The following is a 12,522-nucleotide window of genomic DNA, read 5'->3' as shown; positions in this document are numbered from 1 at the left end:
TCTGCGAATATTTGTATCCTTTGTAGTGTAAAGCACTTTTTAGACATTTAGAAAGAAAGCTGGCAGATCAAAAGGTAAGAAATAATTATATTTACTTTTCATATGGTATTTGTTCATATCAAGAGGCAGCACTAAAATCAATCCAAGAAAGACATTAACATTTCCAAGTTGCTTCCGTTGTAATAATTATGCCTTCAAGAGGCAAATGTCATCTTCAAGGTACAGTACTTAAGTTAAATTCAATTGAAATGTTTTTATGAGAAAGTTCCATCAAAAGGAAATACAGCTTAGGTTATCTACGCCGCGACCAGATGCTTACTGACGAGTCAGACCTAGCAGCACACACTCGTAAGCTGACCCAGGGTCGCCTCAGGGCGAGTGTCCATCCACCACGGGGCGACCCAACAAGGGAAGTTGAGATAGGGGGAACTACGCAAAATTCTGGGTCGGATAGGGAGGAGATCCCAGATACTCCTAAGAAAGTAGTTCGAGGTAAGTACTGTTAGGAAAAATACAAATTACTTAAAATTTGTGATGTTAGAACTATACCACTTCTCATGACGATTTAGGGAAGACTTTTTCATGAGAGATTTAAAAGACGGATCATTATTCAAGTCTTGTGATAGTGAGCCAATATGCTTGTATAGATTTATTTGCTTGGTCTGATAAAGTTGACCCCACTAAGTTTTAACCATTTGTTTACTTTTAGCCTTGCCATTTTAGTTTGTTTCATTAGACCCTAAAATTGCTTCCTTAAGTCACGAATTAAAGCAAATCAGAAGAATTAAACAGACTCTGTGGCTTAAATTATTATCGAAAGTTTTCAGATACAACTCATGATTTTAAGAAATCAGTAAAACATGCAATACTCTACTTTTCAGAAACTAAAATACACATTGATGCTCCCCATTTGCCAGGAAACCTAATTACCACTTTGTTTCTCATAATAAAAACTTTGAGTATTACATTTACTGTTATTCGAAACTATCTTTTTAAATATGTAACTTCACTGGTAGTTACATATATATAGCCGAAACTCGGGATTTAAGCTATTTATATGTAACTATATATATGTAACTACCAGGTAAGTATTTTTAAAAATTTATTTTATAATAAAAATAACATTTTTAAATATGTAACTTCCCTGGTAGTTACATTTATATAGTTACATATATATAGCTTAAATCCCGCGTTTCGGCTATATATATGTAACTACCAGGTAAGTATATTTAAAAATTTATTTTATAAAAATTCCATTTTTATTAAATTCTCATTTATTAAGCGATGGAACAAGAAAATCAAAATGGTTTTCTTCTTCTTGTTCTATCCACTTGATAAATGTGAATTTAATATATAAGTAGCTTCGAATAACAGTAAATTTAATTCTCAGAGTTTTTATCATGAGAAATAAAGTGGTAATTAGGTTTCCTGGCAAATGGGGAGAATCAATGTGTATTTTAGTTGCTGAAAAGTATTGCATGTTTTACTTATTTCTTAAAATCACTGATAGTCCTAATTGGAAATCCATAAGCTTCATATTGTTTTTTATCTTCATAATTCATAAACTGTATCTGAATACTTATATACTTTCTGAATTGTATCTGGAAACTTTCGATAATAATTTAAGCCACAGAGTCTCTTTAATTCTTCTGATCTACATAAATTCGTGACTTCAAATTACGCTGAATTTGAAATATTGATCGACGAATAACCAAAAAATATAGGCAAACATATAAAGAATTATTTTATAAACCAATTGCACAGGCATGATACCAAGTAATGGCACAGGCATGATGCCAATATTTTTTTTTTATCGCAACAAGTCTGTTGTATATGAACAATATGCCATAGATTTCTATTGTTCCAGTTGAAATATGTGCTAGTAAGGTTATTAATTTATTTTACTTAATATCCAGTTATATAGGTTATTTATTTTTGCAAACAGCGAGATAACAGATGGACATTAAGAATAACAGAATGGGTCCATAGAGATCGCAAAAGAAGCAGGGGAAGGAAGCGAAGACACTGGATTGACGAGCTAAGAAAATTTCTGATCATAGACTGTCTTAGAAAAGACCTTAAACAGATATGTGTGAGGCCTTTGTCCTGCAGTCGACTAGCTGTGCTTGAGGATATATATATATATATATATATATAAATCCATCTATGTATCTATTTATTTATCTATGTATATATATATATATATATTTATTTATATATATATATATATATATATAGAGAGAGAGAGAGAGAGAGAGAGAGAGATTGCGATATATATATATATATATATACATATATATATACATATATATATATATATATATACAGAGAGAGAGAGAGAGAGAGAGAGAGAGAGAGATATCAGTAAAGAACATTTCAATTTCTTGCGAGGTGGTTTAGGAATTTAGACACAAGGTTCAGTGAGAAGTTAGTCATGCGTCGTTATAGGCCTATCCCTTTAGAAAACGAACACAAACTTACTTGAAATTAACTAAAATTACAATAAAAAAAACTAAGACAAATTAAATAAATGAAATGATAAAGAATAGAAGAAGTCTAGACAATATTACGACTTCCTTCTCGAGACTCCGCCTCACTAGAGAAAGGCACATAGTTAACGCCATCCAACCTTCGTAATATTGATCTTATTGAGAGTTTTAGGTCACTTCTCTTCTAACTTATTTATCACTGGCTGCAGAGTCACCCGGGCGACAGCATTACAAGTCCAAATCTGTTCTCGTCAACGGTACCCGGGGATATCTTTTATTTTTTTGGGCACGATACCCTAAATTATTTTTAAATCATTAATTGTAAAAATTTGGAGAATAAGAGTTTCCAGTAATTTCATTGTGTATTTAATTTTATCAAATTAATTGTATATTGTGTTTTTAATCTCTTTCTATCATTGTTTTCGTGAGATTTATCTAATATATATTGTAAGTCAACGAGATTAAATCCACGATGATTTAAGTCTTTGGTGTAGGCCTAATATCTAACATCAGTAGAATTTAGACACATTCTAGCAATGAAACATGATCTGCATTTCAATTAGTTTAGATATATCTCGGAAAGTCTGAGATTTTTGTCATTAACAACGCTAATCAGAATTTACCGTCGCCGATTTCTCGTAATATACCTAACTCGGTGGTTAAAGTACTGCCTTTTATAATAGTAACTACGTAGAGAGGTAGTGCCGTCAGTAGGCATTACTTAAAGGGTTTTTGTAGTTTTCTTCGTCGCCTAGCTATAGAGTAGGCCTACTTGTTTTAGATCCTACTTTACCTCCGTTCGTGCTTCTTTTCTTCCATCTTGCTATCGAGCTGCCTCTAACCTTTACCTCGTAGTAACTAGGGTTTTAATTTAGATGTATTTCGGCTCTGAATAGATTCACTGGCCCCAGCACCAGGCTATACAGCCAAAATCAATTAAATACAATCTCTAGTATAATACGTATAATTCGGGGGAGCCGATTTCAAAATGAATCAAACCAGTTTTTAATTTAGCGCTTACACGGACAAATGGTTAGATGTTCGTTGAATAAAATCTAGCAAATGCTAGAAGTTTTCACTTTAACTCTTAATAAAAAACGTAATTTTCCCTTGCAATTTTGTACTGAAATGGAACTCATATATTCGAAAATCAATAATTTAAAGTCTTATTGTAATTTTGTAAAGATAAAGTACGTGACCCAATTATGTAAGAATAATGTACGCGACCGTCAAAGTGACGGCCAATTATTTAGATAGATATGCACGCTCACGCAACCCCTCTCACCAATGACAACTTTCTCTCTCCCCTACGGGGCGACGGGGTTCTGAGCGTGACCGGAAAGATGTGTGTATATACACATATATATATTTATATATATATATATATATATATATATATATATATATATATAATATGTGTGTGGAAGAGAAAAAGAGGGCTTTTGAAGAATGGCTGCAGAGTAATAGTATAGAGAAGTATGAAAAATATAGAGAGCAAAAGGTGGAAGTAAAGCGCAAGGTACGTGAGGCAAAGAGGGCAGCTGACCTGAGGTGGGGTCAGGGACTGGGTCAGTCATATGAAGAGAATAAGAAGTTTTGGAAAGAAGTGAAGAGAGTAAGGAAGGCCGGCGCAAGAATTGAAGAGACAGTGAAAGATGGAAATGGAAGGTTGTTAAAAGGAGAGGAGGCAAGGAAAAGGTGGGCAGAATATTTTGAAAGTTTGCTGAATGTTGAGGATGATAGGGAGGCAGATATAATTGCGGTTCCAGGTGTTGAGGTGCCAGTGATGGGAGATGAGAATGAGAGAGAGATTAAAATAGAGGAAGTGAGGAGAGCACTAGATGAAACGAGAGTAGGAAAAGCATCGGGTATGGATGGTGTGAAAGCTGAGATGTTGAAGGAAGGGGGTGTGACTGTACTTGAATGGTTGGTGAGATTGTTTAATGTGTGTTTTGTGTTGTCAATGGTACCAGTAGATTGGGTCTGTGCATGTATTGTACCACTATATAAGGGTAAGGGAGATGTGCATGAGTGTTGTAATTCAAGAGGTATTAGTTTGTTGAGTGTAGTTGGAAAAGTGTATGGTAGAATACTGATTAATAGGATTAAGGATAAAACAGAGAATGCAATCTTGGAAGTACAGGGTGGTTTTAGAAGAGGTAGGGGTTGTATGAATCAGATTTTTACAGTTAGGCAGATATGCGAGAAATATTTAGCAAAAGGTAAAGAGGTGTATGTTGCGTTTATGGATCTGGAGAAAGCATATGATAGAGTTGATAGGGAAGCAATGTGGAATGTGATGAGGTTATATGGAGTTGGTGGAAGGTTGTTGCAAGCAGTGAAAAGTTTATACAAAGGTAGTAAAGCATGTGTTAGAATAGGAAATGAGGTGAGCGATTGGTTTCCGGTGAGAGTGGGGCTGAGACAGGGATGTGTGATGTCGCCGTGGTTGTTTAACTTGTATGTTGATGGAGTGGTGAGAGAGGTGAATGCTAGAGTACTTGGACGAGGATTAAAACTGGTAGGCGAGAATGATCATGAATGGGAGGTAAATCAGTTGTTGTTTGCGGATGATACTGTACTGGTAGCAGACACAGAAGAGAAGCTTGACCGACTAGTGACAGAATTTGGAAGGGTGTGTGAGAGAAGGAAGTTGAGAGTTAATGTGGGTAAGAGTAAGGTTATGAGATGTACGAGAAGGGAAGGTGGTGCAAGGTTGAATGTCATGTTGAATGGAGAGTTACTTGAGGAGGTGGATCAGTTTAAGTACTTGGGGTCTGTTGTTGCAGCAAATGGTGGAGTGGAAGCAGATGTACGTCAGAGAGTGAATGAAGGTTGCAAAGTGTTGGGGGCAGTTAAGGGAGTAGTAAAAAATAGAGGATTGGGCATGAATGTAAAGAGAGTTCTATATGAGAAAGTGATTGTACCAACTGTGATGTATGGATCGGAGTTGTGGGGAATGAAAGTGATGGAGAGACAGAAATTGAATGTGTTTGAGATGAAGTGTCTGAGGAGTATGGCTGGTGTATCTCGAGTAGATAGGGTTAGGAACGAAGTGGTGAGGGTGAGAACGGGTGTAAGAAATGAGTTAGCGGCTAGAGTGGATATGAATGTGTTGAGGTGGTTTGGCCATGTTGAGAGAATGGAAAATGGCTGTCTGCTAAAGAAAGTGATGAATGCAAGAGTTGATGGGAGAAGTACAAGAGGAAGGCCAAGGTTTGGGTGGATGGATGGTGTGAAGAAAGCTCTGGGTGATAGGAGGATAGATGTGAGAGAGGCAAGAGAGCGTGCTAGAAATAGGAATGAATGGCGAGCGATTGTGACGCAGTTCCGGTAGGCCCTGCTGTTTCCTCCGGTGCCTTAGATGACCGAGGAGGTAGCAGCAGTAGGGGACTCAGCAGTATGAAGCTTCATCTGTGGTGGAAATGTGGGAGGTTGGGCTGTGGCACCCTAGCAGTACCAGCTGAACTCGGCTGAGTCCCTGGTTAGGCTGGAGGAACGTAGAGAGTAGAGGTCCCCTTTTTGTTTTGTTTCTTGTTGTCGGCTACCCCCCAAAATTGGGGGAAGTGCCTTTGGTATATGTATGTATGATATATATATATTGTATATATATATATATATATATGTGTGTGTGTGTGTGTGTGTGTATATATATATATATATATATATACTGTATATATGTATATATATATAATGTATATATATTTATGTATATATGTATATATGAAGTTAGGAAGCCTTTTAAACTGCAAATCTAGTGACCCATTAGACTTGAAGATTCCTCGAAATATAATGATCCAATGGCGTGGACGTTCTTCAAAGATTCCCACCAAATCTGGTTCTTTGCTCAAAAAAAAAAAAAAAAAAAAAAAAAAAGTCACTGCCTGGCAATCTGTTGCTAGGGATTCGATACACGTTCAAGCTCCAAGGTCTTCTTGTAGTGTCTGCAACTTCACCATCCTTGTGAGCAAGGGATATCTAGTTTGGGTGGGAGCCTATAGGTCTACCTGGTGAGTCATGAGCGGCCATTGCCTGGCCCTCCCTGGTCCTAGCTTCAGATATTTCTTGTCGACTGATCCAGGTCTCTTTTAAGCCAGAAGAATATTCAAGCGTACAAAATTCTATTCAACTATTCCAATGTCTTTTTGGTCAAATTCCCGTCTCTCTTAATCATTGTCAATTTTAAATAATTCTTCAATGGAAATTAAAGCATTATCAAAACATTACTTTTCAAAATCATATTGTCTAAAGGGAGCAGCATCTTGTATGGGTTGTGTTCAGTCCTTGCTTTAGATCGTATTGTTTAAATTAAATAAATTAGTTTAGATGTCTTTCATTTTGTTGAAGACGGAATTGCATAACCATCTATTTATTATTCCCGACGATTTTAAATTCATTGTATTGCCAGTGATGTTATTATTATTATTATTATCAGTAGTAGTAGTAGTAGTAGTAGTAGTAGTAGTAGTAGTAGTAGTAGTAGTAGTAGTAGTTTTTTATTGTTGCTGCTGTTGTTTCATGAAATTCAGTAGGCCACATGGCCTGTTCTTAAAATTTACCATTTTACTCACGAATTATTATTAGCATTTTATTATTATACGCAGTAGCTCACCGACCTACAGTATATCCTAAAATTTACAATTTCACTCAAAGTAAATAAAAAATATACTCTTATGCACCGCCATACTAACTTGCATTTAATTTTCAAGTAAATCAAGTCAAGTATACAGAAATGCAGTAGCTTGAATAACCCTCGACGGATGAGGTAATCTCATCTTAAAAGTATTGCTTCTCATAGATATCTATGTATTGCCTCTCAAGAACACCCTGCTCTCGAGGAGGTGCGTTTGTCCACGCCACTTGTGTCTCAATTTACTCTCAAAAGGGTTTGGCGTTATCCCTCTGACAGACTCGTAAATAATCCACTCCAGACCGACGCCTGGCCTAGGGCAAGAAAACATACAAAAGCACTTGAGGGGTTGGGGAGGCAGTGAGAGGTTAGCACATTCCGTCTGTGCAGAAACCTTTAATTCCTGAAGAATTGAGTCACACATACGTTGGGAATCGCCAGACAAGAGTCGTAGAACAAATCACTGCAAGACTGCTTTGACCAGTGCGGTGAACTGATCACTGTAAGATCTCTCTCCCCAGTGTTGTGGACTGATCACTGTAAGACCTCTCTGACCATACTGTGAACTGATCAGTGTAACATCTCTCTGCCCAGTGCTGTGGACTGATCACTGTAAGATCTCTGACCCGTGCTATGGCCTGATCTGTGTAAGACCTCTCTGACCAGTGCTGTGAACTGATCAGTCTAAGACCTCTGACCATTGCTGTGAACTGATTACTGTAAGATTTCTCTGCCCAGTGCTGTGGACTAATCATTGTAAGACCTCTCTGGCCAGCAGTGCTGTGGACTGATCACTGTAAGACCTCTCTGACCAGTGCTGTGGACTGATCACTGTAAGATACTTCTGATCAGTGCTTTGAACTGATCAGTGTAAGACCTCTCTGACCAGTGCTGTAGAATGTGCTGAATTTACTGAAACCGTTAGTTATCATGTTTTTTTTTTTTTTTTTCAAAGGTTTTAGAAAAATGCAGTTTAAAATGCAGGCAGTAGAATATTTTTTGAGAAAATTTGTTGTATATTAGTTCCATATCTTTAAATTCGCTAATTTTAAGTGTTCTTTCTTGTTTTTTTGTGTCACAGCTAAGGTACACATCAATATTAAACGCACAGACAAGCCAGAACTCACTAGATAAAGATAGCACCAAACAGAAATCTAGTAAAGAATTTCTTTTGAAAGAAATCGAGAAAATGTGGACTCTGGCGACATTGATATTAATGGTGAGCTTGATCACATCAGGAGGAATTCAAGTTTCCCCAGAGAAAGATGGAAGTGGTGAGTTTTTGCTAGTTCTGAAAGTTACTTTTTAACTTTTACTATCATCTGTTGCGTATTTTTGCATATTTTTATTGTTTTGTTGTTACAGTTTAAGTCATTTTTGTTTTTTAAATAATAAAATGCCAGCTGTAATATTTTATTTAGTAAAAGATTGTGCATTTATACATATGTAAACACAGACGCATATATTATATTTCTATATGTATACATATATATATATATATATATATGTATATATGTACTGTGTATATATATATATATATATATGTATACAGTATATACTTTATATATATACTAGTGTACTGTACATGACCCGTCATAAAGGACGCCTAAATATTTAGATAGAAATACACACATACGCACAAACACAGATTCAAAACTTCCCCCCTATTCCCCCATTCCAAACTACAACCCCTCTCACCAGGTTATGGCTACATCTCCCCCCCCCCCCCCCCATTGACGGGGAGAGACCGAGTACAGTAGTTATTCGTTTTGCTGCTGAGCGTGACCGGGAATTGTTCAGTGACCACTTTCCTCTTTGTAAGGGTAGAAGAGACTATTTAGCTATGGTAAGCAGCTCTTCTAGGAGAAGGACACTCCAAAATCAAACCATTGTTCTCTAATCTTGGGTAGTGCCATAGCCTCTGTATCATGGTCTTCCACTGTCTTAGGATAGAGTTCTCTTGCTTGAGGGTACACTCGGGCACACTGTTCTATCTTATATCTTATTTCTCTTCCTCTTGTTTTGTTAAAGTTTTTATAGTTTATAAAGTGATATTTATTTTAATATTGTTGCTCTTCTTAAAATATTTTATTTTTCCTTGTTTCCTTTCCTCACTGAGCTATTTTTCCTGTTGGAGCCCCTGGGCTTATAGCATCCTTCTTTTCCAACTAGGGTTGTAGCTTAGCAAGTAATAATAATGATATATATATATATATATATATGTATATATATATATACATATATATATATATATATATACATATACATACAGTATATACACACACACATGTATCCTTCAATAATACTAGTTGCAATGCATTACTCAGAACCAATTTTTCACACACGTTTATATATATATATATATATATATATAATATCTTTGTTAATGAAACCCTATATCAGGGGCTACCAACCTGGGGTACATGTACCCCCATGGTACATATTCACTCTCCAGGGTGTACACTGGATCTTGGAAATTAACTAGTATAGCGCAATACATGATGTAATCTGCATTGCCATTGAATAATAAAATTATATCAAAATAACTATTTCAGTGTTTCTCTTTTTCGTACTTGATTTTATTGTTAAAAAAATTGTCCCAGAGTAATCGAAAGGTAACGAAAAGAAAGTATATAAAATATAGCCTATAAGATTATATAACTTTTGCTTCAAATTCAAGTCTATTGAGAGTAGCAATTACTATAGTCAATTTCTTTTAGCGATGCAGATTTGCACAGACTCGCAGCGGTGCCCTTTTGGCTCGGAAAAGTTTCCTGATCGCTGATTGGTTGGACGAGATAATTCTAACCAATCAGCGATCAGGAAACTTTTCCGAGCTAAAAGGGCACCGCTGCGAGTCGGTGCAAATCTGCCTCGATAAAAGAAATGGACTATATCTCCATTTGCTTCTACCTACTATGAGATTCAGGGCCTGTGTAACACGGTTTTTTGGACTTTGCTCCTTATCAAAGCATCGGATGTAGCTGAAAGTTGACATATGTATATTTTACAACCACACACAAATTTTGTCAGCATTATCAATAACCTAAACACAATAGTTTTAATTTTTATAGAGTAAAAATGCTCTAGCCGACGCCATGGCCAGTGATAACGAGCCAAGAGTCGAAAACATTCACTACGTAAGCAATGTAAACACCTTTTGACAAAATTTTGCCCCGCCCATCCACCAGACACCCATTCAACTTCTCCCATCGGCTCTGAAACCCATAACATTCAAGAATGGCTAACAGGATTTGGAATTGCCCCCGTGGTTGCAAAACTGCATTTGTCATACGACTTGCAACTTTATACAGTCAAGAGAAAGCCCGTGGCCATATTTACTATAGCCTGAATAGGTAATTATTCAGTTTATAGTTTAAATCCAATGTTTATAGTCTGATTTGTATTTAGCGTAACAGGATTATAATACTTGTAATGTCATTCAGGCTTTTGAACACTTCTATTAAATATTCACTATGCCACCAAAAGAGAGAGAAAGAGAGGGATTGTATGTAAACAGTCTTTATATAACTATTTTTGTTAAAATAAGATTTTTGTGCTAAAATCTCCATCAGACCAACCGTGTTAGCTATGTTTTGGGCATGACTGCATTTTATGAATAAATCATGAATAGTTTTAGGAGCTTTATTTGTACATCTAATGGGAATTTATAGAAGTGAAGTGAACATAATTCATTTATCCTTTAAAATAATTACTACATGTAGCAAAACAAATAGTAGTAAAGATGATAATGCAATGAAGCAATGATACCATACTTTATCTTTAGCTTCAACATCGGCAATAACATACCCAGTTGCCAAAATTTGTCAGCTTAATGAAATAACCTATCATCTAAAGTTAAACTTAATTTCTGAGGAGGCCATGGCTTATTGCACAGTGAAAGAATATGACAAAGACTTTATGAATGGCGGAACGATACATAAATGTGGGTGGGGTATTTGTGCTAGCGTAGTAATACTACTGTACTGTAGCAGTAGTGCCGTAACAGTACTATACATGAATTAAACGTTTAGGCCAACTGCTGGGATCCTTGAGGATCATTTACCACTTCTTACAACTACTCGAAAAATTAGTTTTTATAGCCAGAATTTAAATTTTCTGATCCAACAATGCCCATGATAGCCTTCAGTGTTATCCTGAATTACAACGAGGCCAAAGTGGGTGGAGCCTCGTGAAGTCATCATTCTGACGATAATTACTGGTGAAGGTTTAAAGCCAAAATATGGTACCAGTTATTTATTTATTTTTTTCTTTTTTACAGTAAATACGTAGGTAGCTAGACAATAAATAAAAATTACTGGACATTGGATATAGCAGTTATCAAATCAAGCTGGTCTACTACGTTTTTGAAAATTACCAACTAATCCATACACCTTGTCAATCTGATTGTGACCTATAAAGTAGACTGTAATTTCTTAGGAAACTTATTCTGGGAGTTAGACTAATAATCGAAGTGTTTTTGTATTTATTAACATATTTTGTTCGTTTGTTCATTATGACAATTCTCAGTGGAGAGGTTTCAGAGTTCATAAAGGTGTACTGCTTTGCTTTTATTTACACTTTTGTGTTATTGTTGGCAGAGGTATAGCCTTCGTTACGTATAACCAATCATCGATCGAGAAAGAGAGAAGAAATGCCGTCATAAGTTACGTAACGAGTGCGTTCGAGACCTTTTCTCTGAGTAAGTTGGCCCGTCTTCAAAAATCGTCACTTTTACTTAATAAAGTACCAAATTAATTCAACCTACGTAATGCAGAATATAGTCAAAATTTATGTGTAGATATAATGTGCATTCTGAATAAGCGTTATATTTATGAAATTCATAGAAAAAAAGTTATTGCGAAAAAACCGTGTTACAGAGGCCCTGAATCTCATAGTAACTACCAGGCGCCAGTTATACAATGACACGTATTCTCCTAACGAAATCTGTTAGGTCACGCATACAATCTATCTTCAATTAATTTTTTAAGAGGTATAGATTCGGGGATGGTGTGGTAGGAAAATTTACCTTCAGCTTTTAGCTTTCTTTTCCCGAATTGATTTTCCGTCTAAGTCATTTGCATTTCTCGGATTTAGTTTTTCATTTTTTCTTCCGTTTAATTTACACTTTGGTTTAGTATCTATTGGTGATATTAATTTTCAAATGTAATTTGTTCTATTGTAAACTGAATACAGTAATCTATAATAAATCGGAAGATGAAATATCATTGGAATGAGAAAATATTAAATGCCAAGAGTTTTGAAAAAGTAGCAGAGAAGTTTATTTCGAAATGAGGTTCCCACGCTGAAATAGGGAATTGTAATATAATAAAGAACAAGTGTCTGGCTACACATATAAATATATGTACATATTTCTTTCCTGTCACGCTGAGCGGCAAGGGG

The 12,522-nt window shown here is 35.9% G+C and overlaps 1 protein-coding gene across 1 annotated transcript in view; it reads left to right on the top strand.

Annotated features, from left to right (window-relative positions):
• Positions 1–8,179: 8,179 nt before the first annotated feature.
• LOC137616241 (techylectin-5A-like) overlaps positions 8,180–12,522 on the top strand; it is a 72,862-nt gene continuing 68,519 nt past the window's right edge. Inside the window, exon 1 of the mRNA XM_068345858.1 lies at positions 8,180–8,393. Coding sequence (XP_068201959.1) covers positions 8,309–8,393 — 85 coding nt within the window. The 5' untranslated portion in view covers positions 8,180–8,308. The remainder of the gene's footprint in view (positions 8,394–12,522) is intronic.

This window comes from Palaemon carinicauda, chromosome 22 (assembly GCF_036898095.1).
Source record: "Palaemon carinicauda isolate YSFRI2023 chromosome 22, ASM3689809v2, whole genome shotgun sequence".
Classification (NCBI taxonomy): domain Eukaryota; kingdom Metazoa; phylum Arthropoda; class Malacostraca; order Decapoda; family Palaemonidae; genus Palaemon; species Palaemon carinicauda.
Note: the sequence above shows the minus strand (reverse complement) of the source record. Positions and strands in the feature narration are given on the sequence as shown.